Source organism: Marmota monax, unplaced genomic scaffold, assembly GCF_021218885.2.
Source record: "Marmota monax isolate L192 unplaced genomic scaffold, Marmota_monax_Labrador192_F-V1.1 WCK01_AAM20220418_F8-fsc00044, whole genome shotgun sequence".
In the NCBI taxonomy this organism is placed as follows: Eukaryota; Metazoa; Chordata; class Mammalia; order Rodentia; family Sciuridae; genus Marmota; species Marmota monax.
This window is the reverse complement of record NW_026695198.1, coordinates 14,886,534-14,910,389: the sequence shown is the minus strand read 5'-3', so window position 1 is coordinate 14,910,389 and position 23,856 is coordinate 14,886,534. Positions and strand designations below refer to the sequence as shown.

The 23,856-nt window shown below is 35.7% G+C and overlaps 1 protein-coding gene across 9 annotated transcripts in view; it reads left to right on the top strand.

Annotated features, from left to right (window-relative positions):
* Cspp1 (centrosome and spindle pole associated protein 1) overlaps positions 1-23,142 on the top strand; it is a 110,274-nt gene extending 87,132 nt beyond the window's left edge. For all 9 annotated transcript variants that reach the window (XM_046428535.2, XM_058573974.1, XM_046428532.2 and 6 more), the window contains 7 exons: positions 3,383-3,516; positions 6,300-6,440; positions 8,645-8,691; positions 11,364-11,427; positions 18,444-18,553; positions 20,687-20,822; positions 22,326-23,142. In XM_046428535.2, coding sequence (XP_046284491.1) covers positions 3,383-3,516; positions 6,300-6,440; positions 8,645-8,691; positions 11,364-11,427; positions 18,444-18,553; positions 20,687-20,822; positions 22,326-22,537 — 844 coding nt within the window. In that variant the 3' untranslated portion in view covers positions 22,538-23,142. The remainder of the gene's footprint in view (positions 1-3,382; positions 3,517-6,299; positions 6,441-8,644; positions 8,692-11,363; positions 11,428-18,443; positions 18,554-20,686; positions 20,823-22,325) is intronic.
* Positions 23,143-23,856: the final 714 nt, after the last annotated feature.

Below are 23,856 nucleotides of genomic sequence, written 5' to 3'. Positions count from 1 at the left end.
GGGTACATTTGTCACAACTAAGAAGGTGACATTGAAATGTTATTGCTAATGAAATTTTTGGATTTCTCCTATTTCCCCATTAATGTCCTTCTTCTGTTCCAGGGTCCAGTAGAAGGTTCTGCATCACATTTAGTTGTCAGGTCGGGTCTTTCAGTCTCCTCTGGCCTGGGACAATTTCTCAGTCTGGTTTTCATGACTTTGAAAGTCTATAGAAGTATTGGTCAGGGAACCAGTCTGGATTTGTCTTATGTTTTCTGATGATTATAATGAGTGAAGTCCTATTTTCCCATTACATTCTAAGAGTGGAACATGATATCACATGCCATCCACGCTAATATTAACCATCATTAAAGTAGTGTTTTCCAGGTTTCTCCACTGGAAGGTTATGAAAAGGGGGTAGAGTTAAGCTCTATCTAATAGAAGGGAGTTATCCACATATCTTATTTAAAATTCTTCAGTAAGAAATATTTCTCTTTTTTTTCATTATTTAGTTATTCAATTACTTATATCTCTGTTGTCTCATATATATTTATTTTGTACTTTGGGGTATAATCCAATATTACATTATTTATTTTATTGCTCCTATTATTTCAGCTTTGGCTATTGGAAACTCTTTTAGATTGGCTCCTATGTCTCTTTTATCTTTGATTTGTCCCCATCTTTTTTTTTTTTTTTCTTTTTCTTTTTGGTACCAGGGGTGTGTGTAACCATGCCTGGCCATCCTTTTGTTTGTGATACTTTGTTTCTTTCTGGTACTTCAAGATACTCCTGAATCATCTTCTATTTTCCCTGCCCCAGTTCTAAAATCAGCCATTTCTCCAAGAAGCTCTAGTTGTTTGGGGAGAATAGTATTTAGAAACAAACCTCTGGTCCCTGGGTGTGCTTGTTAATAAGGTGCCATTGCTTCTAAGCCCTCTTAGTGAACAGAGCTAGATGATATATATATATACTTAGTCATAAACTTATCTTGAACTGTTCCTGATTCTCTCTTTGTATATGAAGTACATACTGATGTCTGAGTCTAATCTGGTATGTGGTGTGATTTTAATATAGCATGTTAACTTACCCAGTCATGCTTTGCATTTTTATTTTTTGATGTTATAAATGTCTTAACTATGGCAACATTTTTCATCTTCAAAACATCGGCATTTAATTCAGTATAGTTAATTGTTGACATTTTATTCATTTTCATTAATAAATTGAAGTCTGCTCTCTTCTGGAAAACCACTGTGATTCAAGAAAGAGAATGAGGCAGACTTTCAGTTTTCTCTTTTGAAAATTATACATTATTATTTTTACCCTGTGAGTTTCTAGTGAAGAATAAATAAATGTCTGTTTTTGAAAGTACTTTGTGATCTCAGTCCTAAATTTAAAAAAATTAGAATTTTCATCTTTTAAATAAGAGCTGGTTAAATACATTTACTTTGGTATAATTTTATTATGTATCACATTTAGAGTCACCTTAAGGTTGGTTCTTTAATTTCATAAATATCTTCACAAAAATAAATCTCTTTTTAATTAATTCATAATTATCAAGCTCTATTTTATGCCTGGCACAAAACAGATATGATATAGCTTACATGCAAATATGATTTAAAACCTAATTCATAACTTATCAGCCTATTTAACTCTTAGCTTTATGGAAATTAGGCATCCAATTTTTGGTATTTATTTTACTGAATCTCCATAGAGTTCCTGTCACCCTATGTGAGTATTAGAGGTCTGTGTCAGCCTTGATGGGGTTGTTTTATGGACCTAGGAAATGCCAGAAAGGAAACTCCATGAGTAGGATCACTGCTATGAAGAATCCAGATATTCCTATCTAGGGGCTCAGGAAAGATTTAATGATAAAGAAATGAAGGACAGAGTCTGACTAAGCCTTATATTATATCTGTAGCTTGGTGCTGCATTTTCAAAAAGAGTACCTACCTAGTGCTGAGGGAAGCAGCAGTAAATATTTGGTTTTTTATTTTCTGAACTAACCTTACCATTCCTCATCCCTATCCTTTCTTATCCTAACTCCCCAAAGCTATAGCAGAAAATTTATTTTTTTTTAAAAAATGGTATTTTTTAAAAATACCTTTATTTTGTTTGTTTGTTTTATCATTTATTTATTTTTATGTGGTGCCTCATACATGCTAGGCAAGTGCTGTATCACTGAGCCACAACAACCCCAGCCACAGAAAAGTTCTTCCTAAGGTTCCTGCTTATTATTAATTTCCTAGGTACCACAGGAATAGAATATTAATTGACTAATTTAAATATTAAGTTCCCTGGTAACATTGTATAAAATCAGAGTTGGAGGTCTGGGGTTGTGGCTCAGTGGTATGAGCGCTTGCCTCACACATATGAGGCACTGGATTTGATCCACAGCACCACATAAAAATAAATAAAAGTATTGCGTCCATCCATCTACAACTAAAAATCAATGTTGGGGACTTTGCACAATAGTCTTTATATTGAGCATCACATTAATATTACAGTTCTTTGTGAAATTTTTACTTTGGGCTGAGGTTATATTTATAAGCCAGGTTCTATGCTAGGTACTTTACATGATATCTCTTAATTCTCCTGCTGATAACATGATTATATTGGATACATATTACCTTTGTTTTAAAGATAATGAAATTAAGGTCAAACTGCCAATAAGTAGAAGAGCTGGTCTTTGAATCTATGTCTCTGACCTCAAATATTGTGGTCTCATGAACATTTAAGGCAAAGCTGAATCATTCCACAATTCTAAATTTGAATGTGAGCATTTTGAAAGATTATAATGACCTTATATGCCCTATTTTTTTAAAATATAAGAATTGAAATAACAGAGCTGTTAATTTTTATAATATACTGTAGCCCCCATCCAGTGTGGGCTACTGAACCCAGGTCAAATTTGGGGCGACACAAAATGACCATGCAGACATGGAATACCTTTTCTGGGCGTCAGGATGGCTTCCCTGTCTCTCAGCCTCAAGCTCCCACAAAGCGGGGCAAGAGAAAAAAATGGGAAGCTGGTGAGAGAGGGGGAATGGTCTGAGGCTCCGGGCTTTTATTTCTGGAGGGAGCTAATCCATGGAACATTCTATTCAAAAAAGGGCAGAAGAGTAGGATTACAACAAACAGGTGGGTGTAATCCAACTCCATCGGGTGACACCCACTCACAGAGCTACACCTTTCTTATCTGAGTAGAGGTAAAGTCCACTTACACTGCAGGGTGAAATGCCAGTCCAGGACCTCTTTACTCCGGACTTAAAGGTGTATACATAGCTCCTGTCCAGGGCGGCTCCTGAACAATATACTGGGGTGAAAGATGCCAAATTTATTTTATAGTGAATTTAATTTTTCTTCCAATAAAACACATTTATCATATTTTGTCATTTGTCTGCAGGAAAAGGAATCCCATGGATATATTTGATATGGCTAGACATCGGGTACAAGCTCCTGTCAGAAGACAGTCACCTAAGGGCTTAGATGCTGCCACTTTTCAGAATATTCATGATTTTAATGAGCTGAAAGATAGAGGTAAGTACCTATTATTCCTTTAAAGATACAGCAAGAGTATTCTACCATATTCAGGAATCTTTAAAGATGTTTGTACTCTGGTTTTAGGTAAAATTTCACTTATAATGCATGTTTTAAATTATGATTAATAAAATTTAGATATACTCTAGGTCTTCAATTTACCAATGTGGTAGATGAAACTTCAATTTGGCTGAACATTTTCTTTTGAAGAGTATATCACTGTAAAAGCCTCAGTGTATGGGGGAGATTATATAGACTAGTATGAAGAATGGAAGTTGGCATTTAGTGGAGGATGGATAGCTGAAGATGAGTTAATGAGAAAGGCTGAGGAGGAGAAGCCAGACCAATTAGAGGAAAAGCAAGAGAATGTGGGATCCTGAAAATAGAATAGAGTAAGTGGATCATCAAGGAGAAGGGATCCAGTGAGAAGAATGTCAGCAAATTGTCAGTTGAATCACAGGCATTGCTGACTATGAGCAGGGAAATGATGGGATTAGAAGCTGATTAACTTTGGCTTGAGGAAGTTGTAACATAACATTGGAAGTTGTAACATAATTCCACATAACATTGTGAAATTCATTCTAAATATTTGTACATGCTCTTATTTTTAAAAGGAAGTTGCATTAATTATAGCAAATACATATGGAAATATAGGAAGAGGGAGAAATCACTTTAGTTAAGCCATACTATTAACATTTTGGATGTAGTCTTTCTGAGCATAATTAAAACAAAAAATGTAAGACAAAAACAGATCATGTAATTTTCTCTTTTCACTTAAGTAGACTTATATATCATCAATGACATATACTATAGTTTTTTTTTTTTTTTTTTTTTACTCTAATGCTATCATTTATTGATTACTTACTGTCTGCTAGGCATTGTATTAAGCCATTTGGTTTCACAGTTTAGCCTAGGGACCTATGACATCAGAGCTGTTTTTATTATAAACCAAGCCATTTTTTTCTCTCCATTTTCACTCTATGCTGTGCATATGAGTTTTCCAGAAGCTACATGATAAATGATGACATTTGTATTCTTGTGTATTTTTATGTTACAAAAACTACTTAATATTAATATGGCAAATATGTATGTGTGTATGATATAATACATAAATAACAATTTTTGTAAGTATAAAGAGATTTGAGATCAAAAAGATTTAATACCATAGAATTGGGCCGTTCATTTCCCTGTGTTACCACATCCAGTTCTCATTCAGCCTATGACTTGGTTGTTTGTGTTGATTTTTTTGCAGAGAAGAAACTGAGTCTGAAAGTGGTAAAGCCAAGGTCTCATCCAAATTTGTGTCCAGAGCTTCATTTATTCACTTTGTTCTCCCTTAACCATTTTTCAATTCTTAGATATTATATGTGTTTCCCATATTCTCTATTATGTGCTTTTGATAATATCTAATTACAAAACTTTACATATTTAAAACCATTATTTTATCCCAACAGTGTAATTAGTGGGTCAAAGAGAATAATATTTTCAAGATCCTTTATATATATGAACTATATCTATAGTCTCAAGATTTAAAATTAGTATTTAACATTTTGCTTCTGATCAATTGATAACTCATGCAATTTTGACAGAGGCAAGTTTTTAGACCATCATTTCTTGTAGAATGATATCCTTCCTAAGGTTCCCATCATCTGCACTTATCTTGCTTTCTGCATGATATTTGCAAGGGATAAAATATTAATTGGCCCATAACAGTTTTCATTTTTTCAGTGTATTTTAGGGATCAGACATGATTACAGTGTTCTCATGGCTTCCTGAGTCATAGCCATGTGACTAACCACTTGGATATACGTGCACATAGTTGCCCTGCTGGTGTCTGGGTGGCTTCTTGTGAGAGTGAGGCAGGTAGGGATGCAGAGTATATCATCACAAGCTGCTGCTTATTTTAGGAGTTTTCTTAAATGTTGATAAGCCCGTGAAAGGGCATTTATTAAAGAATATTAATTTTTATGGCTATCTTAATGTCTTTTGATTTTGGTGGTGCCCCACTATTTATATTGTTACTTATAGTAAAGTTTTATAAGGATTTTTAAAAACAAAAAAATCAATAAACTTTATTTTCTAAAGCAGTTTTAGGTTCACAGTAATATTGAACAGAAGGTACAGACAGTTCTCATATACTCCGTGCCCCCACGCATGCACAGCCTCCTTATTCTGGACAGTCTTGCACTATAGTGATACATTTAAGTATGATCAGTGAACTTAACATTGACACATAATTTCTACCCTAAAGCTGATAGTTTATATTAGGGTTCATTCTTGATGTTGTACATTCTTTCAATTTGGATAAATGTATAATGATGTATATCCACCATTGTAGTGTCATACAAAATAGCTTCACAACCCTAAAAATCCTCTATGCTCTACCCATTCATACCCTCCCAACCCCTTAATCCCTGGTAATCATTAATCCTTTTACTGTCTCCATAGTTTTGCCTCTTCTAGACTGTCATATGATTGGAATAATACTGTACGTTAGTTTTCTCAGATTGGCTTCTTTCACTTAGAAATATTCATTCAAATTACCTCCATGTCTTTTCATGGCTCAATAACTCATTTCTTTTTATTAATGAATAAATATTCCATTACTTAATAATATACTATATCTATTCACTTCCTAGAGGATATGTTCGTTGCTTTCATGTTTTGACAATTATAAGTAAAGCTGTTATAAATACCTGTGTGCAGGTTTTAGTGTCTGTAAAAATGTCATTTGAAAATGAGCTTTAGCTTAGTTATGGTAATCTATTTTTTTTTTGTGTCAGATTCAGAAACACGAGTTGATCTGAAACTTTTGTACCCGGATTCTCCAAGAGATCCTCATACCTTAGAGATTCAGCAGCAAGCCCTGATAAGAGAGCAGCAGAGACGGCTGAATAGAATAAAAATGCAGGAAGGTGCTGAAGGTAAGAAACAGTCATTAAAATTACAGATACTGTGGGTAGATTGGTTTCTTGTCGGCTGTATGTCTCTTGTATTGATTTCAATTGCTAGCAGCCCCCTCCCTACACAGTTCCATGCTCACATGGTGTTTTTGACACATTGTACCAGAACTCTCTAATTGGCTTGGGTAAGGGTCCTTTATCCATGGATGAGAGGGCCCAGCCATTCACTCTAGCCAGTAGGATTGAGTACTTTGATTATTTCAGGTGACATCTGTACTAGGAACTGGAACCAAAGGAAGGAATGCTGAGCCAACACATTAGTGCCCTATTAAGCATGTGTCTACTGTGTGTGGGAAGTACGGCATAAAGTGTGTAAACCATTAGACTGGATTATGTTTTTGTTTAGTCATTCAGGCAACAGATAGTTACAGTGTATCTACTAGGAGCACAGATAACTGACCTATATTCAGGGAATATGGTGTTGAATGAAGTAGGCTACTGCTCTCAAAGAGCTTATACTTTATTGAAGTGATGGATGTTGCAAAAGAGAAATCTGGGGTCCCGTGGGAATGTGTAACTGGGGATAGGCATGAAGGTGGTGGCCACCTGAAGGCAGAGTGGAGCTAGTTGTCTCAGAGAATATCAATGGGTGATTCTGATACCCCAGGTTACTGCATGGCCCCCAGATCTGTTTCTCGTCCATTTTGTTAGCTTTCATGCCACTGACAGTGGTCAAAATAAAAATGAGTTCTAAAAACACAGCAATCAGATAACAAGAATTGGAGGGATGGTCCTACCAGTTATTTTTATGAAAATTTAAGACCCGTTCCTTAGGCACGCTTGACTGGCTTGTACAATCTGAAGAAGTTTTTCACCTCATGAGATAGCATCACAAGAGTAAGTAATGTGACACATTGGGCCCAGATCATAGGTGAAAACTTTGTATAGGGGACCTCTTCCCTTCATCTGGTTCAGAATTTTTAGTAAATACCTCATGTATTTTCCTATGACAGTGGAATGACCCTAATGTACATCATCTGGAGAGAAAATTCATTAAGCAGCTTTCAATCTTTATGTCCTTGTGGTATTGTGTGTGCCGAGTTGCATGCGACTAAAACACTCGGGGTCACTCCAGGGGAACTGGGCTGCGTGAAATAAACACACACGAGACAAAAATACCTTTTTCTTTGAGGATGCTGTGACGGCGCCTCTGACCTTAAGGGTCTGCAGAAAGAGAGTGAGTGAGCCCGCAAGTGCTGACCCCTTTTATTGAGGAGAAGTCATTCAAATGAGGCAAGGGGTCAGGTTTCGGGGGGCTGAGTCTAGCTTCATGATGTCTGCTATCAGCAGGTTGACTGACATCTAGTTAGGCCGTATCCAAGGGCAGAGTAAGAGAAGGGGACACGCAGTGGGCATTTCCATGGAACATTCTATCCCAAACAGGGCAAAGGGTAAATATCACAAGGGAACAGGTGAGTTCCATGGGAATATAGGGGATATAGGAAGGCACGCCCATGCACGAAGACACATTTGCTTTTTCTCAACCCTAAAGATCAGGGCTACTATCTTTGGTTACCTAAGCAACCAGATCACGGGGTGACCGAGAATGCCACACCAAACAAAAGGGGAGCAAACACTTGTCACATGCTATGTCGGCCTCCCATAGTATTGTTTTTCTTTACAACTCTCAAATGATGGTCTGATCTTGTGGGACCTTGTCATCTTAGACTGATTAGGCCAAAAGTATTCCAGGAGGATACAGATGCATTTTGGGATCAAGGGTATCCATCCCTACAGGAATACCCTCTGACTTCAGCAGATACTATGATAATGTAATTCATAAGATTATGGTCTAACTATTAATAGTCACAAAGATGTCTGTAAAATATTTTGAGAAGGAATGTATACTTATGTATACTTAATGTATACTTATACTTATTGGCAGCCTCTATTCCCAGAGGCAGTTTCTAAAAGGAAAAAATGTTTTGGAGAAACATTTGGAGAAACAGGAAGGCTGATTAGATTGTAGAGACTTGGGATCACCATTTTTCTTATCTTTGTATATAAAGTATATTCACACCAATTCATGTCTTTATACATGTACTTTGGGGTTTTTTTTTTTTTTTTGCATTGCAATTCTTATTACACATATATACCACAATTTTTCATATCTCTGTTTGTATATGAAGTAGGTTAATCTTGTTTTTATTCTCCATCAACTATAGCTGACTTAAACTCCATCCCAAGTGCCAAAGTACAAGAGCACAGAATGGTAAGTAGCCAGTTCTATTTTTTTTTTTTTTTGGTGGTGCTGGGGATTAAACCCAGGGCCTTAGTGCATGCAAGGCAAGCACTGTATCAATTGAGCTATATCCCCAGCCCTGTAGCCAGTTCTAATTTTTTGAGTTAGATGTTTGTGTGTAAAAATTTTTAGGAATATGATAAGTTTTCCAAATTTTAATTCTTCAGGAATATTGAATTAAGGAAGAATTTAAATTTTTTCTCATCAATGCAGTGGTAGCTAGAGAAGTATTAGTATAATATGTAGAAAAAACATTGTAATGGCTAAGAATAAGAGTTGAATTAGTCTGTGTGAATTAATCTCTTTTTGGTCATGTGGTTTGGCATATTATTTAATCTCTATGCCTCAGTTTCCTTATCTGTAAAATGAAGATGATAATATATACTTACCTCTGGGGTGGCTGTAAGTAGTAAATTAATATTTATAAGTCACTTAGAGACAAGTTTGACCTAAAATAAGTTCTGCTTATTAAATAAAAATATAGCATAAGTGTTATTTGTGATAATTAAGTGAGGATAATTAGAGTAGGGCCTGGCTTATATTGGGTACAGAGTTAGCATTTTCTGTCATCAACGTTAGTATTAATAGGGGTTACTAATAAAAGTAGTGGTGGGGCCTATAAAGAAAATAAGCAAGGCAAGGAGATAGAGTGACAAAATGTCACCTCCTCACTCTTATACTGAAGTGACATTAGTATAAGACTGAATGAAGGGGAGGGGGTGAACAGTTTTCATTTAGCAAATACTTGTGGAAACTGTTTCACATGTCTGGGGTATAGGAGTCAACATGAAAAAACAAATCCCTGCCCTCTGGAGGCTTGCATTCTGGAAAGAGAGACAATAAATAGATCTATATTATGTTAAATCATGGTGCTGAGGGAAAATGATAAACAGGGAAAGAAATTAGGGAGTGCTGGGGTGGGAGGACTTAATATTTAAAATATAGTGGGTATGGGAACCTCATTGAGGAGGTAATGTTTTTTTTTGATTAAGGACACCAGGGAGGTGACCATGGAAACTATTGGTATTACATATGGAAGAAGACTGTTCCTGGCAGAGGCTTGACAGGGATTATCTAGTGCATGTAAGGAGCAGGAAGGTGGCTGGGAGGAGGAGAGCTTCAAACAAGGGTGAGGGGGCAAATGGGACACAGGTGAGCAGTGAGGTTTGCCCTTCAGGCCTGCACAGATGATAAGAAGTTTCCAAAGTCTTGGTATCCAAGAGTTTCATGTTTCTCACTCGATCACTGATTGCTGTATATTGAGAATAGGCTGAGTGGGATAGATTATTGCAATAATCTAGGCAAGAGATAAACTGGCTTAGACTGGTGGTAGGAGTAGTAGAAGTGGTCTAAAGTTGGATTTTACTTTAATAGGAGAAGGTCGAATTTTTCAGTGAAAAGATAATGACAATATCTGGGATTTTGAGTAATAGCAGTTTTTGCTCAACATAAGCCAACAGGTTTATTGTGGTTGTTAACAGAAGCTAATGTTTTGGACTCCTGATCTTTCTAGGGGCTGGATTATATGAAAAATTATATAGGATGAAACTGGAGATGATTGTCATGGAAAAGAAGACTTAGGTGGACTTTGATCACTCTTCATTTATGTGAAGGACTGTGATACAGAAGAGAGGGTTGGGCAATATGTGTGAAGTGCTCAGAATGGCTGATTCAGACCCTTTGATTCAGCTGATATGATTATCATTATTATCTTCTACAAATTAGAAGTAGAATCATTAGGTAGTAAATTAAAAAGGAGATATGAATGCAGCATATGGAAGAATTCAGTGTAAGAGAATGTTTTTATAATGAATGCTATTCATGGGTAGAATTCATTGCCTTAAAAATTAAAGGCAAGCCATTATTGTTCAAGTGTTCAAGTGTTCTAGCAAAGCCAAGAAATCTACTAAAGGTGGTGCAGAGAAGTCTTGTTCAATGATTTTAAGTTCCTTTTGATATAAAAATGGCATTATTCTTTTAAACTGTAAACTTCTCTACTTGTAAATTTGTTACCTCTCATTTGGGAGCTAATTATAATGCTAACCCAATAGTAGCATTATTTTTTCCTTGCTCTGTGTCCCATCATATCTATACTGTGATCATCATGACAGTTGTTATTGTATATGTTCATCATTATCTGAGGGCATGTCTTTCTCCTTGCTGTGGGACTATGATCCCCATCTACTCTGCAGCAGAAGCTCTTAATTCACCTTTGTATCTAGGAACTAGTATGTATATTATACACAGATTTATTTAAAGGATGAGTGAATCTCAGCAATGGTTTTTAAACTTTTAATACTTAATTGGATTCATTACTTTTATATTTTCTACAGTAATGCTATCCTTTTTTTTTTTTTTTTTTTTGGCTTCAACCATAAGAGGGCAGTGAGGAGTGGAATTAAAGAGTAAAAGTCTGCCTGACAAAAATCTCAATCCTGGAATGATAAAGTCAGACTGTTGCCTTCACTATCTTGGTGGGGGTTGTATGTGCTAAGGCTTTCCAGAATTTTCTGGGCACTGGAATGTCAATCCTACCTCTCTCCCCATACTCTTTGCGGGGACAGTTTTGCTGGCTGTTAGTACAGATTTGTTGTCCCACACAGGACTAATAAAAAGTTATTAATATATGATGTTTCTTTTAGCTCAGAGATGACACTGATGATTTTTTGAAAAATTCATTATTGGAATCTGATAGTGCTTTTATTGGTGAGTATATTTATTTTAATTCATTAATGCTACCTCATTTAATTATTAAACAATATTTATATTTCTTTTAAGTGCTTTTCTTCATAACTAGTACTAGGTTGTACAAGATGATTTAAAAAGTAATATTCTATTTTCTCTTTTAATGAATAATCATTAAATATGTCTTTTATAAGATATACAAGTTTCAAAATCAGAATTACTAAAATGAACTTAAAAAGTCTGCACAAAAACCTGTACATAAATGTTGATAACAGCTTTATTTATAACAGTAAAAAACTGGAATCAGTGTAGATGTCCTTCAACAGGTGAAAGGCTAAGCAGACTCTAATAACATCCCCACCTTCAGCACAACTTTGCAATAAAAAGGAACCACTTGTTGAAATAACTCAGTAACTTGGATGACTCTTGGGAAATATGCTGAGCAAAAAAGCAAACTGCAACAATTTACATAATGTATACATTCATATATTCACCATGAAACATGCAAGTGGATCTGTACAATAATCTGTCCTTTTGTGACTGACTTATTTCACTTAACATAGTGTCCTCAAGGTTCACTCACATCCTAGCATGTTTCGCATTCTCCCTCTCCCTTTTGTAAAAAAGGCTGAAACCACTGTACCAAATTTTGTTTATCCATTCATCTGTCAATAGACACTTGAGTTGCTTCTACCTTTTGGCTATTGTAAGTAAGGCTGCTATGAAAGTGGGTGTATAGGGATCTATTGGAGTCACTGCTTTCAAGTCTTTCATGTATTTACAGAGTTGGAACTGCTTAATCATATGGTAATTGTTTTATTGTTTGAAGAATTTTCTTCCAGTTACACAGCAGGTGCTCTATTTTACATTCTCACCAACAATGCACAAGAATTCTAATTTTTCCATATCTTTGCAAACAACTAAAATATTTTTAAAATACTTTTTTTAGTCAGTGGTGGAGAATTGAACCCAGTGCCTTACACATGCTAGGCAATTGCTGTACCACTGAGGTACAATCCTAACCCTGTTAACTTTTTTTTTTTTTTGATAGTAACTGTCCTTACAGGTAAAACCCTATTGTGGTTTTGATTTGCATTTCTGTAATGATCAGTGAGGTTAAACACCTTTTCACGTGCTTATCTGCAATTCATGTATCTTCTTTGCAAAAGTAGCTTTTCAAGTCCTTTGCCATTTAAAAAAATCATGTTTTACATTGTTGAGTTATAGGAATACGTTAGTATATATTTTACATATTAACCCCTTATCAAATATATTATTTGCAGATGTTTTCTCCAATAGGGGTTTGTCCTTTTCAATTTATAGATTGTGTCCTTTGCATGGAAGTTTTTTTATCTTAATTAATGTTACCTTTTGCCCATGCTTTTGGGGTCGTATCCAAGAAGCTACTACTAAATCCAGTGTCACGAAGTTTACCTCCTTAGGTTTTCTTCTAAGAGTTACAGTTTTAGCTTTCACATTTATGTCAAAATATATGAGTCAGAAACCCATAGAATTTTAGAAAGAAATAGATGAATCTACTATTGTGTTTGGGAATGTCCCTCTATCGGAAATGGACAGATCCAGTATGCAGAAAACTAGTAAGAACATAGTTGAACCCAACAGTACCATTAATCAACTGGATTATAATGGACATCTATAGACCACTTCATTCAGCAACAGAACAAACTTCTTGGGCACACATGGTATATTCACCAAAATAAGACTACATTTAATTGTTTGGATTTTTTTTTTTTTTTTTAAATTAAGCACTCTGGATGTACTGACCCTTGCAATTTCCCCAAATGTGGGAAACTCGACTGCATAATTTGTGGTAGTGGGGGACTGTGTTCACACTATCCCCTGGTTCAATTGTTAAGAACAGAGCTTGGTTGTTATGGGGTGGTGTTTAGAAAGAGTTATTACTTTCATTCTGGTATTTTAACCTCCATCTTTTGGGGCAAGACTGTAACAAAATTGTAGCTATACCAAAAGCTTTAAATTTTGACCCTGGTTAATGTATGTTCGTGTAATGCCATCATTAGTCTATGAAGCCTGGATCCTTAAGAATTTTAGAAGGAATTCTTCATAGCGGGGGCTCTTTGTTTTTTTACTTGGGAAAACTACAGTTTTTCTCTGACATTTGCATAATTGATGTTTAAGGTTGGAAATTTAATTTTTGTCTTTTCTCCCCATCAGGATATATTTTCTTGTTCTTATAAAGTTTGTGAGATTAAAGTAGAAAAAAAACCAAACAACAAAAACCACATTTTAGGCCATAAAGCACACCTAATTTAAAAGGAGAGAAATCATCTAATGTCCATTATGACAATGGGAAAAAAACAGAAATTAATAATAGAAAGATAGCTGGAAAATCCCTAAATACTTGCAGATTAAACCCCACATGGGTCAAAAGAATAAATAAATAAAACATGGGTCAAAAGAACAAAATCTCAATGAATTAAAAAATACTTTTAACTAAATTTCCTTATCAAAATTTGTGAGATATAGCAAAATAGTACTTACAGGGAGATTTAGACCACTGAATGCATATAATTAGAAAAGTAGAAAAATCTAAAATCAATAATATAAGCTTCCCTACTAGGTAGTCAGAAAAAAGAAGAGCAAATGAAGTCCAAGGTGAGAAGAGGGGAAATAAGAAAAACTAGAGCAGAAAACAAATTTGAAATAGAAAATCAATAGAGAAAAATCAATGAAACCCAGAGCTCTTTCTCTGAGATCAATAAAATTGATGTCTTTAGCTAAGCTAAGAAAAAGATACAGATTATTAATGTCAGAATTGAAAGAGAGGACAATACCATAGATCCAATGGATATTCAAAGGTCAAGGAATACCATGAACAACCTGCAAATTTGATAACTGAAATGAAATCTAACACCCATTCATGGTAACTCTACCAACAAGGAAGGTAGGGAAACTTCCTCAATTTGGTAAGAGAACATTTATTTAAAAGCCTTCAGCTAACATCAGACTTAATGATAAGAAACTAAAAACTTCCCTGTTGAAATTAGGAACAAGGCAAGGTTGTTCTCTCTCTCCACCCTTAACATTATACTGGAAGTCCCTAGCTGATACAGTAAGGCAAGAAAGAAAATTAAAGATATGCTGAGAAGAGGAGATAAGGAGATATAAAGTCATCATTCACTGATGACATGATTACCCACAGAAAATCTGAAAAAAAAACTCCCAGAACGAATAAGCAGTTATAGCAAAGCTACAGAATATAAGTCCATCATCTTCCTGCATACGAGCAATGAACAAATAGATCTGAAATTGAAAATACAATATCTGGCATAAAAGCACTAGACTAGGAGACAGAACGATTCACATAGATACACTTTTCTGATCTTTGACAAAGGTTACAGAAACGTTTGTTGGAGAAAATACAGCCTTTTAAAAAAATGGTGCTGGAAAACTATACATCTGTACATAGAAGAATGAATCAAGATCCCTATCTCTCACCCTGCATGAAAGTTAACATAAAGTGGACCTAGGAATTAGATCAGAAACACTGAAACTCTTAGAAGAAAACATTTCAACATATTGGTACAGGAATCAACTTCCTCATTAAGAATCCTAAAGCTCAAAAATGAAACCAAGAATCAATAAATGGGATGGCATCAAGTTAAAAAGCTTCTGCAAAGCAAAGGAAACAAAAACATGGAGAGCCTACAGAATGGAGAAAATATTTACCAGCTACTCTTTTGAATAGGGGATTAATATCCTATGAATATGTAAAGAACTAAAAATTTTTTTTTAAAATTTTTTATTGTTGGTTGTTCAAAACATTACATAGTTCTTGATATCTCATATTTCACACTTTGATTCAAGTGGGTTATGAAGTCCCATTTTTACCCCGTATACAGATTGCAGAATCACATCAGTTACACGTCCATTGATTTACATGAAGAACTAAAAAATTTTAAAACCAGAAAAACAACCCAGTCAATTAATGGGCAAATGATCTAGACATTTTTTCAAAAGAAATAGAAATGGTCAAAAAATAAGTGAAAAAATATTCAACATCTTAGCAATCAGGGAAATTTTGCAAAATTGTGCTGAAATTTCATCTCACTCCAGTGAGAATGACAGAAAAAGAGAAGATACAGGTTACTAATGTCAGAATACAAAGAATAATAAAGGCTGGTGAGGATGTGGAAGAAAAGGTATATTGTACATTGTTGGTGGGACTACAAATTAGTATTACCACTTTGGAAATCGCATGGAGATTCCTCAAAAGACTAGGAATGGAATCACCATGTGATACTGCTGTTTTCCTCCTTGCTATTAACCCAAATGCATTAAAATCAGCATACAGTAATGTGGCGTATGCATACTGATGTTTGTAGCAGTGCAGTTCACAATTGCCAACTTTCAGAACCAGCCCATGTGTCCATCAATAGACAAATGGATAAAATAATGTGTATGTGTATGCAATGGAGTTTTACTCAGCCATAAATAAGAATGAAATTATGTCATTTTCTAGTAACAGAACTGAAGAACATCAAGCCAACTGAAATAAGCCAGACTCAGAAAGTCAGGATCTGAATGTTTACTCTCATATGTGGAAGCTGGAGGAGGGTGGGCTGGCAGAATTAGGCAACAAAATTACTAAGTATGCTATGCTCATGTATGAACATACCACAATGAATCCTGCTTTTAAAGAATAATAATAGGGCTGGGGTTGTAGTTCAGTGGTAGAGAGCTTGCCTCTCATGCATGAGACCCTAGGTTTGATCCCCAGCAACACATGGACACAATATCTTTATTTTTTTTATATGTCAATCTACAATTAAAAAAAAAAAAGAATAATAGACTAGAAAGGAGACTGGTTCAGAGAGGAGATACAGGGTGGGGGGGGGATGAGTGATCAAATTATGTGCATGTTATCATCATGAATCCTACTATTAATGTATAATTATAATGCACCAGTAAAAATACCATTTACATTAGCCCCTCCCCACCAAAAAAGAAACACTGCAGTGTAAATCCAACAACACATAAATAAGTTCTGTATAAAGAAAATCATAAAAAGCTGATGAAAGAAACTGAAAAACTAAACAAATGAAGGCATTCCATATTCATGGAAAGTATGTTGTTAAGATGCCACTTCTTGCTAATTTAGTTTATATATTCAGTGTAAATTCCAATCAAAATCCTAACAAGTTATTGAGCAGATATTGACAAACCAATTCTAAAGTTTACACAAGGAGGCAAAGATCCAGCACAGCCAATAAATGCAGTATCAGAAGAACAAAATTGTAGTACTGTGTGTATTAGCTTTCTGTTACTGTAACAAATGCCTTACATAAATTAACCTGAAAAGGTTCTTTGGCTCACAGTTTTAGATTTTCCAGCCCATGACTGTGGCCACATTGCTTTTAGGTCTGAGAGTGAGTAGAACATCATGGCAGGAGCGTCTGGTAGAGCAGAACCACTCACCTCATGGCCAAGATACAAAAATAGTGGAGGGGACAAAGTTCCCTGATCCCCTTTTGATGGCATTCCCTCAATGACCTAAAACCAGACCTCACCTCTTAAACTTCCCTCCACCTCCTACACTGGAGACTAAGCCTTCAACACATAATGCTTTAGGAGACATTCCACATCTGAACCATAGTACTACTATGGTTCAGAGTATAAGTGACCTTGGATTTGGTGATAACTTTTATGACACTAAAGGCATTGTGAAACAAATAACTGATAAGCTGGACCTCTGTTCAAAAACAAAAACAGGGCAGAGGTTGTGGCTCAGTGTTAGATCACTTACTTAGCACATGTGAGGCACTATGTTCGATCCTCAGCACCACATAAAAATAAAGTTATCGTGTCCATCTACATCAAAAAACAAGAACAAAAACGTTAAAGGCTGGGGATGTAGATCAGTGGTAGAACTCTTGCCAAGCACGGATAAGACCCTGGATTTGATTCCTAGCACCACAAACAAATTTACTTCTGCTCTGGAAGACACTGTCAAGAGAATGAGAAGACAGGACACAGAAAATATTTGCACAAGACATACCCAGTAAAAGACTTTGATAAAATATGCCAAGAGCTCACCTATAAGAAAACAACAACAACAAAAAGATGGGCAGAAGACTTTCATACACTTCTTCAAAGAAGATATACAGATAAGTGTATGAATAGATGATTATCATGTATCATTTTAGGAATTTTTAAGTTAAAATGGTTATGGAATGTTGGCTAGAAGGTCAACATTCAGAACAATGATGTTACCACATCCTGGTGAGGATGTTGACCAGCAGGAAATATAATTCATTGCTGGTGTGAAATGCAAAATGGTACAGCCACTTTGAAAGACAAGGTGACAGTTTTGTATAAAAATATAATCTTACCATATGATTTAATAGTAATATTTGTTGGTATTTACTCAAGGGTAAGGAACCCTTATGTCCATACAGAAACCTGTACATGAAAGTTTATAGCGCCTTTATTCATATTTGCCTAAAATAGGCAACAACCAAGATGTGTTTCAGTGGGTAAATGGATAAACTCTGTTCATCAATGGAATACTGTCCAGTGCTATAGAAATGAGCTACCAGTTGGCAGAGGCTGGAAGGCAGTAGAGTCTAGCATACATGATCTCCAGCCCTGTGAAGGTAGGGGAAAAATAACTGCCTAGGTACTATGAAAAGACATGGGAGAACCTTCTGTGTGAAAGAAGTCAACCAGAAAAGGCTATGTTAGTTTAGATGTTGACCTGGGCCTTGGAAGTACTTGCTGATGGGCTTGAGGTGATGGAAATATTCTTCCTTTTTAAAACAGTGCTGAGTCTCAAACTCAGGGTCTTGTACATACTAGGCAAACACTCTACCACTGAGCTACCTCTCCAGCCCTCTGATGGAAATATTCTAGATTGTAGTGATGATTCTCATTTCGTGAATTCACTAAAACTCTGTGAACCATGTATACTTACTGGTGTAAAAACAGGCTCTAGATTATGCTCTGGGTAAAATGTTTGAAATGCTTAAAGACTTCTCCCTTGTGTGGCCATTTAGGAGCTTATGGTGAGACTTACCCTGCTATTGAAGATGATGCTCTCCGTCCACCAACACAACTGCCTTCTGCAAGGGAGCGCAGGAGGAACAAATTGAAAGGACTGGACTTCGTATGTATGAATTATTGTGCCCTCCCTCTTTTTTCCGTTTAAAAAGGCAAATGGTCTAGGTTCTGACCCATGATAAATTCCTATGGTCCAATAAAAGAAAGCATTTGCTTTGAAAGTGAAGTGGACATGGTTCTGAATGTAGGCTCTCCCAGCAATTAACTTGATGATCTTATAGCTCCTTAAACTCTGATGCCTTGACTACCTAATTGCCTCTTGGGGTGGTGGTAAAGTAGAAGCTCTGGAAATGGCACAGAAATCTCCTGTGTTAATTCATTACCCCAAGCTTCAATCCTTCCCCCTCTGGAATATATGATTTCAGAAAAGACACTGTACTTATAGAAAGCCTGTTACATTCTCGTAAGAACCTAACTAGGCTATAGGTGTCAACTCCATTTGGATCAAGTGAATTATCCAAGGTTTATGGACAAGAGGAATGAAATTCAAACCCATGTTTTTCTCACTATTCCACAGCTTTCTGATGCAGTCAGTAACACATACAGTACATACATGTTCCAGTGTTGTCACTTTCTCATTGGGTAGGCAACTTTCGGCAGTTTTCTTAAATTCTGTGTGTTTCCTTCTCTATGACCTGAAGATAACAAATGTTGACGCATTTAGTACTGACCCAGGTATGCCAGGAGCACTCAGCAAAAAACAGATGCTGCTGTGAATTAGCATTGTTATACATATAGCTTTTCAGGTAGCAGAAATTTTGTTGCCTAGCAACCACTTATTTACTTGGGTCTCTACATAGATTTGCCTTTTCCAGATATTTCATTATGAGATCTTATTTGATCATTTGTGACTAGCTTCTTTCAAGTATGTCAGTACATGATTCCTTTTTGTTGCTGAATAATCATTCTGTGTTATGTATAGTCCACATCTTGTTTATCCATTCCACAGTTGATGGATGTTTGGATTGTTTTCACTTTGGGGCTGTTATGACTAATGCTACTATTATTATTTTGTTTTCTCTTGAGTACACACCTAGAACCGTTGGGTTTTATGGTAACTCTATATTTAACATTTTGAGGAATTGCCATTGTTTTCCAAAGCAGCTGCTCCATTTTACACTGTAAACATTTTACATTGATAAAATGGCTAGCACATAACTTATTTCCTGACTTTATTATAGCCATCTACTGAGTGTGAAGTGGTATCTTAGTTTTGAATTGCATTTCCCTAATGACATTGAACATTGTCTCATGTGCTTCTTTGAAGGTATGTCTATTCAGATCCTTTGCCCACTTTCAAATTGTTTTTATTTTTGTATTATTTTAAAATAATTATATTTAAAATTGTATTATTTTTAAACATTCTGACTATAAGTCTTGAAGCAGATGTAAGATGTGCAAATATTTTCTCCCATTTGACAGGCTGTCTCTCTTACTTTCTTGGTAGTATTGTTTTAGAAGTTTTAAATTTTGATGAGGTTCAATCTTTCATTACTTGGGCTTTTGATGCCTTATGTAAGAAACCATTGCCTAACCCAAGATCATGAGAATTTGTTTTATAGTTTGCTCTTAATGCCATTTATTCACTTTTTGGGGCGTTAGGGATTGAACTCAGGGGCACTTGACCACACCCTTAGTCCTACTTTATACTATACTAAAGTTGCTTAGAGTCTCACTTTTGCTCAGGTGATCCTCCTGCCTCAGCCTCCTAAGCCACTGGGATTACAAGTATGTGCCACCATACCCAACTCATTGATGCACTTTTAATTTTGTTTCAGATCATTTGTTGAATCCCCCCTCCCCCGCCCAGGCCCCCTTGCATTTTGTTTGCTCCCTATCCAAAAACTTAATAATTTCTTTCTAGATTTTTATTTCTCTTTTATTAATCTCTATATCTGTCCCTCTGCCAGAACTTTACTATCTTCAATCTGAGCCCATTGGTACAGGATTTTTTCCTTTTAGACCCTGTAATTGCCACTCTGTATCCAGTTTAGCAGCATTTCTGTTATTACAAATGCTGTATCTTACCCCTGACTATAAAGTCTGTATGGATGAACATAAGAATCAGAATATAAAAGATCCATGTTTTGTTTTATTCTTACATTTATTGAGAGTAAGGACATACTTTGATTAATTATATTAATAATGAGTGTTTATGAAGTGTTTTTTTTAATTACAGGATAACAATCCTAATATACCACCAGATGGTCTCTCTTTAAAATCTGTCTCCAGTATTAATGTTGATCAGCTTAGAATGAGAAATGAGGAACGAATGCGAAGACTAAATGAACTTCAGAATAAAAATAATAATGCAGGTAAAAGCTCAGTGGCCTATGAAAAATCCTGTAAGAACCCTTACACCTTGGCTTTCACTGATTGCTGAAGTCCTTTGAGCTGTGTGGCTTACATTACAGTAACTATCCAGCAAAACTAGACATCAGCTAACTAATTTTACATCAGATTCTTTCTACTAGGCAAAGTATCTATTTCAGACTAGATTCTAAACAGTTAAAATAGTTTTTGCATATGAAATATGTTCAAGTTTTGTTTTCAGCAGGGAAAATGCAGATGGTAACTAAAGTGAGAGATTATCAGAAATACTTTTGAGCTTTTAAATAATACATTTTAAAGATAATACAGATAGATTGGTATAGTACTGAGAAAATTTACCTTTTTTAAAAATTTGGATTTCTGGTCCATAGACAAAGCACTGTAGCTTCAGGCTGGTATTTTCTCAAGTCATAGTAGACTTCATTATGAGTGGACTCTGATGACTTACAGGTTGAACATTGTCATGGAGCACATGAGACAGAGCAGTTTACCTTAAACAGCTGCCAAACTCCTCAGCCTGCCCTGTCGTGCTATTAGTCAGCAGCATAATGGAACAACTTTTAATAATTATTAGCTTTAGCAAACAGTAGAGTGGTCTTTTTGGAGAATATCTTTAGTCATACTACGTTGTAGTAACTTACTTTACATCTATTAAGACATTATTTATGGAAAAATGTAGAATAGTAGGAATGTCTTTTTAGCTAAAAGGCATTTTCTATACTGAGTACTGCCTCTTAATTCAGTTTATTGGTTCTAAAAGAAACAAATAATAAAGACGTAACAGATATATCTGGGAAAGAACATTTTAAGATTCTACTTTTTGTTGTTGTTGAGGTTTTTCATTGTCTAAACTATTTTTTATTTAACACTATCCTTTCAAACAGGAACTTTTTGGTACGATGTGGATTGACTGATCACTAAATTGCACATCTCTCTTTGCTGGGCTAATCGTTCACAGACCAGGAGATGTAAAAAAAAAAAAATTTTTTTTTTTTTAAAATAAAGAAATTGACATCATGGGGTAGGAAGACAGATTTTCCTATTATACCTAATAATTCCAATACAGATATGGAAGTACAATCAAATTCAAATAATGTACTTTCTTCAAGTTAGGTATAAGAATGGAAATAATTTTCTCCCAATAGTGCTTTCCCAAAAATGACTCTTAATTTCCATATAGCAGCATTAACTATGCCAACATGCTTGTGCTTCTGTAGTCAGTTTAATGTTTGGTTGAATCACCTTTGATCTATTTAGAAGCCCCCTGTATGCTAGTGTTATGGAGTCCATTTAGTCAGTTGATCATATTTTCCCCCACAATTCTGGCCTCTTCCTGGGCCTGCTCTGCTGCCTCAGGTGTGTATGGGAGGGTTCAAAGAAAACATTCCAGTTCAAAAGATATTGTGGGAGAATGCAGAGCTGTAGTAGGCTAGACTGTAGGCAGCCTGTGTTTGTGTCACCTCAGTTGTATCTCTTGTCTCCTTTAGATGACGACAGTTCAATAGTGGACCCTGATGACATCATGAGACACATGGGTGATGATGGATCAAACTCTGTAGCCACTGAGCCCTGGCTCCGCCCTGGCACTTCAGAAACACTGAAACACTTCATGGCAGAACAGCTGAACCAGGAGCAGCAACAGGTTCCTGGAAAACCAGGCACTTTTACTTGGCAGGGCCTGTCTACTGCACATGGTTAAAATAAATGTGTACTGAACCCTGTAGTGCCTTTTAAGGTGGAAAGAATGTTAAATCTATACCTTTAATAATATGTCCTACCTGAGAGTTAATTACTTAAGGTCCATCTGTATTATTTTTCCATGTGATGTATATGATGTATATTATGTACATAAATAAAAGGCCATGATTGGTTTATATGATAGAATTGTATAGAATTATTTTGCTCAATTTTTCCATAAAATCAGGGTGGTAATGAACTCTTGGATTCAACTACCATATGTGCATTATTTTAAATTTCTGCTTGTCCTTAAGGCAGATAAAATGTGTACTGTAAATCAGAATATCCTGTTACTTGCACATTTGCCATTGTTATCTATTTAAAATAACACATCTGTGACTATTCTGGTTAATATAAAAGACAAACCTACAAGTTATTTTCATGTCAACTACTGACTCAGTAGAAATTAAGGAAACTGTAATTATTTTACTCCTGTGAGCCATGCACTAAATGTTATGTCTTTCTGCCTCTCTTATGCCAGTGCTTAAAAAGGGTACTCTCTGTCTCAAGTTACTAATTTATATGATTCAACTACTACTTGACAGAAATAAATTATTTTTCTTACCACTCTGTTTCTTATTTTAATGGGAACTGAGGTTCGTTTCTAGAGGCTGGAGAGGTAGGAACACCAAAGGTGAAGTGAAGGACAAAGACTGAAGTTTTGCTCCACCACCATGGACCCTTATCTAAAAGTCAGTTTTTCTAATCATTCGTTAAGTGGTACTTATTCAAATTCTGGAAAATAATTCTTAGTTGGAGTCAGGTCTTCAGCACTCACCATGACAGGCACCACTTCTCCAATAGTTTCCATAGTCATCAGTGGCAAACAAGATCAGAAGTTTGCCACAACTGTGAAATTACAGGTAAATTTTATATTCAGTGTGCTGATCTTACCTTTGCTTGCTTTATTATTAAAGACTTATATCATCAGTATCTGATAGTCCGAAGACTTGTGTCCTCTGGGGAGAGTCCTGATACCATAGCAACAATAAACTGCCAGGCTGTGTGAAGCACGTAATTACCCTCAGACCAGAAGGTCCTGGTGGCTCCCTGCCACTCTCAGCTCTAGCATCCCATCCATCTGGGCTTGAATCAGAGCTGTCTTACCAGTAATAAATACGGTACATGTACAAATGCATGTCCCAAGACGACATGAAAGTGAAGAAACCAAAAACTTTCCCTGTTTTTTTAACACAACCCTCAAAGTATACTGACATACTCCATTTTCTTTAAAGCCATTCACCACATAACATTAACTGACTCTTAGGGGATACAATCTCG